Raw genomic sequence first — 5,660 nt, forward strand, 5'->3', positions numbered from 1 at the left:
AAAGGTCAACATCACGTATGATGCCGTCGGTTAACTAGACTCTATGAGTCCTTGTTTGATCAAAACTGTTGTGAAAAGTCTACTGTGGAATGCAAAAAGTATAAAACCGTGGCCGAAGGTCCAAAATTTCGCTTTTGAAATTTTGATATGGAAGAATAAGTGCCCGGAATTGCACCCTTTTTTATGTCCTTTCCGGCCAATAGGTCACTCGTAGGCGTTCTGTGAGGAAAGTGTGCTTGTGGCAGTACTTATGGTTTTCTGTATGGCAATCGTGCCCGTGATAGTTGTTTGGGTATAAGATTCAATAGTGCTTACATTGATTATAAGGGGAGTGTTGATAAAGTACGGAAGTGTGCGAGGTGCAGCTCGATGTGGCCGTCTCGTCTAAAGCGTTTCATTCGAGAATTACTGCAATTGGCTTATTCAAAACGTTTAATTCAAAAATTCCTTTCCAGGAGCTATAAGTAACTTACTTTTTCATTTCATGAGAAAAAAACCTAAAAATAGCTCTTCCATACATTTTGTTCTCCGCCATTCAAACACACACGATAAGTAAGGATATTTTTACTTGGACATTAGTAACCGTGCGTCTAAATATGAAAAGTGCAACACCCTCTTTGATAAATTAATCAAAATAATACCTCACTTCTAGTCCATTCGGTATTATATTATTAAGAGTGTCTTCTCCCTCTAGCTGATCTAGTTGTCTTTTGGAATGTTACGGTCTCCAAATACTGGGCTATCAACTGCCATCCCCATTGCGTTAAGACCGTTGTCAACATAAACAACTGAACCCGTAATAGCTGAAGACAACGGTGATAACAAGAATGCAGCAGCATTGCCAACTTCATCTGTTTCATGATATTTTGGAGGTGCTTAGCAAGAACCATAGTTAACGAGAAAAGAAAAATCACAAAGACTATTGACGACTTACCTGCTGCCAGCTCTTTCTGCAATGGTGCATTATTTATTGAGTACTCTATCATTGTGTCAACGAACCCAATGGCTTTTGCAGCGCGGCTTCTCAGAGGACCTGACGGTTTTAAGTAGAGGAAAAACAAGAAAAACATTCAGGCTACATGCAATGATAGAAATATCATAATTCTAATTTACATAGTATATATATATATAATACATAGGCATACCAGCAGATATGGTGTTGATCCTGACTTTATAGCGCCTTCCAGCTTCAAAAGCAAGCACCTGCATCAAGTAAAAAGTGGATCAAGTGCTGCCTTATCCTGTAAGTGTAAGGTATAAAGGTAGATAGAGAGACAGAAAGATGGAGAGAAGGCATTTATATTAGCCAGCTAATAAGAAACACTGACCCTGGTGTCACTCTCTAGAGCAGCTTTAGCTGAACTCATGCCCCCACCATACCTGTATCAAGAATCAGGCGATAGTAAAATCTATCTTTACGAGTTTATCCGCTAATTTGTGAGTAAAAAAGGCAGTTAAATAAACGTACCCAGGGATGATTCTTTCAGAGGCATTATGTGTGAGCGAAAGTGTAGCTCCACCTGCAGGACCAAAGGGGATTGAAAATTCCAGGTAATATTATTTAGTTACTCAAATAAAAGAAGGTAAGGGAAAAAAGGAAGGAATATCAAAGAATTGAAACGATCTTTAATTAGATGCTCGCCTGGGTTCATTATTGGAACGAAATGCTTGAGTAATGAAACAAAGGAATAGCTGGATGCAGATATAGCTGCAAGATATCCTTTTCTTGATGTCTCTAGTAAAGGCTTACTAACCTGTTTCACAAATTCTCATGAGTCTAAAGGCAACATAAAATGCAGGATGGGATAAAAGGCAACTTTAACCAGACTGTACCTCTGGTCCATTGGCAAGGGAGTGCACAAGGATGTCAATAGTTCCGAAATCCTTCTTCACACTTTCAGCTACTTCCTGCATTCATTTTATAACCATGTGAGGCGAAAGAAGCCAGAGATAGTACAACTGGATGATATGTAACTGCAAACCAACTTGCTCTCAAGGTTGAATATTTGATATTAGTTACTCTCCAGTATTCAACTAAGTCTGATTTTTGTTACGAAAAGCTAAAAAACTTATACTATAGCCATGCTGTCATACCAAAAATTAACCTTACTAGCTTTGCTTGACAATTTATTTGTAACTTTGCGACATTATAACTATGGAACAACAGACCACCTTGACATAATCCAATATCACAATCACATTTCATGGAACTGTAGGAAGAGAGTAAAATAGAATACAATACCTGAACGGTCCAGTTAGAGTATCCTGTATAACGCCTATTCGCTTTAATCTGCACAAACCAAACCGAAGGATATAATTAATTTCACCTCCTCAAGGTTAAATTATAGAAAACATGAATTGCAAGCTTTGCAGTAGTTACAAGTCTTACATCTTCGGGTACATCCTCAGGGTTGTCAAAAACAGCATCTAATGGATAAACTTTAGTAATTTCCATTAGTGACCCATCTGGCAAACTGTGAAACATCAAATTTTGCATTAGTAACATCCTCGTGTAAGGCTTAAACCTGCGGTTGACATGGATGAAAGTTCTTACACACGAGATGCATCAAACTTTCCACGGCGAAGACTGGTTTCGAAAATGTTCAGTGCCTACAACGGAATAAACAATTGGTCCGAATTAATTTTGGAAAAAACTAACTGGTGAAGATGAGTAAAATTGTAAGAAGTCGGTGGAGGGTGGAGTAGTTGACCTACCGGCACCCATGTACCAATTAAAATTTCCGCACCCGCAGCAGCCAGAGATTTTGCTATCGCCCATCCATACCCATTTTCATCAGCTATTCCAGCTATAAATGCTCTTTTCCCTGAATAATGTCAGTTTAACGATCACTACTTACTATAACGTACCAAAAAGAATTAGGATGCGGTGTAATCGGTGCAAATCTGATGAGAACTTAACATTCCTAAGACGACTAGACTTGTCTAGCCATAAAGGCGCAATAAAAAACCATAACAATAAAATAAATTTCACAACAGTATTCATATATACCTCTCAAATCAATAGGCAAACCAGGAAGAGTAGGTTTGCTCTCAGTAGATTGGGACACTGCCCTTGTGATGACTTTATTTGATTTAGATGGCGTAGAAGTGAAGTTACAGGACAATGGTTTAACTGATGCAATATATGAAGCGCTTGAGAGCATAGAGTATGAATTTATTGTTGGATTAGCCCCAAAAACTGCAGCACTCGAATTGATCATCTTAAATGATGAACTCGCAGCAACTGAGGGCTTCACCACCATCATTTGTAGACCTGAAGCTATTGTTTGTGCCATTATACCTGCCGAAATTAATTCAAATCTGCATCCAAAATAAATAAATAAAAACTAACTAACCAATAAAAGCAAAAGCAAGAGAAACAAATTGATACTAGTTCACAAGAATCCGAGGTGCACTTTACTAGATATATCGCACTACATAGCAAAAACCCTACATATTGAGTAAAAATCCAGCCAAGATCGGATATTTAGGTAACGAAATTAGACCAAGTGTTATAACTACTACAGAAAGAAAAAAAAACATCTATAAAGTAAAACTGGTAAGAAATGTGAGAAGAAGAAAAGATTTGTACCTCTTGAGGACTGAAATTGTTGCTGGAATGCAAGAAGTGTGTGAAACTAGGTTTTAGAAGTGAGAAAGCTTTGGAAAAGCTTTCTAAACAAACACTCATTTGAAAAGATCTGGAAATGCGGGAAAGCTGGTGAAATATTGGTGATTAGTGGTTTGGTACTTTTTCTCTTTCAAGTGCGAAAGTCTGTTTGTCTGGAGACTGGTAGTTGAGAAGCATATGCATGCACCAAAAGCCCGCATATGAGTCGTGAGGATCCATCCTTTTACTTCTTACTTACTTAAAGAAATTCATTAATACTAAAAAAAAGACTACATTGTCCTGCTTTTTCCCATTCCTTTTGTGTTTATGAAATAAATTCTACGAGAAGTACAGTTAAAAATGACAGTTCCTCGGTGGGTAGGACCGTATGACCTTAGGAGAGATGGTCTGAAGAAAATAAAATATAAGTACAACTATAAGTCTAAGCATATACTAGCGTACTAGGTACTAACTGATGGCCAAGACTTCACCGATAAATATCAGTTGTTGCTCTTTGATCAAGACGTTGAGTGAATGATAAGACACCAGGCAAATGGTATGTTTTTGAAACATGGTACGATCACTTGCAGTTGGGTTTATCGTGTGGAGTATTAAACTAAACTTTCCAGGACGGTGGGCAGGCGGGCGGGTTGTAACGCAAACATGCTCCACAGCTTCAGGAAATAGGGGAGATTGGTGTATTGTGTTGCATTTCCTCCCCTTTAAAGGTAGCTAATTAGCGTTTCCTCCCCAAATAGATTCAAATTAGTGTTTTCTCCCCTCGTTAGGTCTTCCATCCATTACTCAGTTAGATGAGTCAGCACCTGTGTACGTGTGGAAAAAATAATTCATTTTTGTAGTAAATTACCCAAGATAACCTCGGACCTGTAGCAACCACTCACCATTATTCATCTGAGACCGAATCAACCCAAACAAAACATTCCTCAACCAACAACACCAGTTCTTCATAATTCGAATCATCCACTATATCATTCATCACCAATTCCTTCATCAAATTGACGGCAACAGGGTCATCTACTTGCCTTGATTTCAAAACAAAGCCATAGAAACCACCAGATCCATTCCCTCTAAACAAAACCCATCCTTGATTTCACATCCATCAATCACCACAGACTCCTCTATCACAACAACAACAACAATCAACTACAGGAACAACAGATTCGAGTCCCTGCCTTTGTTGTTCAATTTCAAATCAAAACAAAACCCATATCTTTTGCAACTCAACAGACCCATCTGAATCCCCCTCTCGAGCTTTCAGTTAGCCATCAATTCCATCATAATCTTCAATTTCAGCAACCAAAAACCATAACTAATTCTCAATCTGCGAAAAATGCGATTGGATTTAATTGAGAAGGTTAATGAAGCTTTGATGATATGCAGAAACATGGGTTATGATTGATTTCGTTAACTAGGGACTGAAATGGGTTGTTAATGGTGGATCTCTACTGATTTTAGAACCGAATTTGGGGGTTTTAGATGTGAATCAGTTCTGAGTTTATCATGGAGATGTTTGATTTGGGCTGATTTAGTGTACTTGGGTTTGGTAATGATTATGTGTAATTGGGTTTGCCGAGTAGACGAGAGATGATGAATGCAAAAATTATCCAGACTCAATTAAATTGATGCCATCATCACAAAATACCATCTTTGATAAACCCTTCTTTGTCCAAAAATATCTTGCTAATAAAGGTATTACACTCTCCCCCATTCCTGATGTGAATGCCAAATCAATTCTTTCTGTCAAGCTTTTCTCCAATCAAAATTGTGATGATCAATCAATCATAATTTCGCTAGGTCAAATTCTCGCAGGTCTCCCTCTTCCTCTTTATAACCCATACATCCCTTTATTTTATGAAATTCTAGCTCACCCGGGATTTTCGCGAGCCATTTTCCAATTAAGTGGGGATTGTATCCGTCTAATGCTAGAATTCGCTAATCGTGGTGCTGGTAGAGGATCTCTTTACTCCAGTGAACTTAGGGATCCAAATTTTGCAAACCTAGAAATAGTTGCTGAGAAGTATACAATGGC

General features: G+C 38.2%; 1 protein-coding gene across 1 annotated transcript; it reads right to left on the reverse strand.

The window, feature by feature from the left end:
- Positions 1–459: 459 nt before the first annotated feature.
- On the reverse strand, positions 460–3,714 carry LOC113344434 (enoyl-[acyl-carrier-protein] reductase [NADH], chloroplastic-like). Its single transcript, XM_026588409.1, has 13 exons — positions 3,593–3,714; positions 3,011–3,321; positions 2,716–2,825; positions 2,555–2,610; positions 2,390–2,474; positions 2,243–2,290; positions 1,834–1,908; positions 1,643–1,754; positions 1,469–1,520; positions 1,329–1,380; positions 1,146–1,203; positions 935–1,033; positions 460–851 (listed from the first exon to the last, which is right to left on the reverse strand). Exons 2-13 carry the CDS (start codon positions 3,294–3,296, stop codon positions 700–702), a joined length of 1,185 nt encoding a protein of 394 aa, XP_026444194.1. The 5' UTR covers positions 3,297–3,321; positions 3,593–3,714; the 3' UTR covers positions 460–699.
- Between the last annotated feature and the right edge of the window lie 1,946 nt (positions 3,715–5,660).

Source organism: Papaver somniferum, unplaced genomic scaffold, assembly GCF_003573695.1.
Source record: "Papaver somniferum cultivar HN1 unplaced genomic scaffold, ASM357369v1 unplaced-scaffold_76, whole genome shotgun sequence".
In the NCBI taxonomy this organism is placed as follows: domain Eukaryota; kingdom Viridiplantae; phylum Streptophyta; class Magnoliopsida; order Ranunculales; family Papaveraceae; genus Papaver; species Papaver somniferum.

Bases quoted from the DNA above. Each gene is read 5' to 3' on its own strand.
- LOC113344434 (XM_026588409.1), bottom strand. From the start codon at position 3,296: ATGGCACAAACAATAGCTTCAGGTCTACAAATGATGGTGGTGAAGCCC. The intron at 1,755-1,833 runs GTACAGTCTGGT...TTTGTGAAACAG, and splicing joins CCCTTGCCAATGGACCAGAG to GTTAGTAAGCCTTTACTAGA. The intron at 1,204-1,328 runs GTCAGTGTTTCT...TACTTGATGCAG, and splicing joins CTCTAGAGAGTGACACCAGG to GTGCTTGCTTTTGAAGCTGG.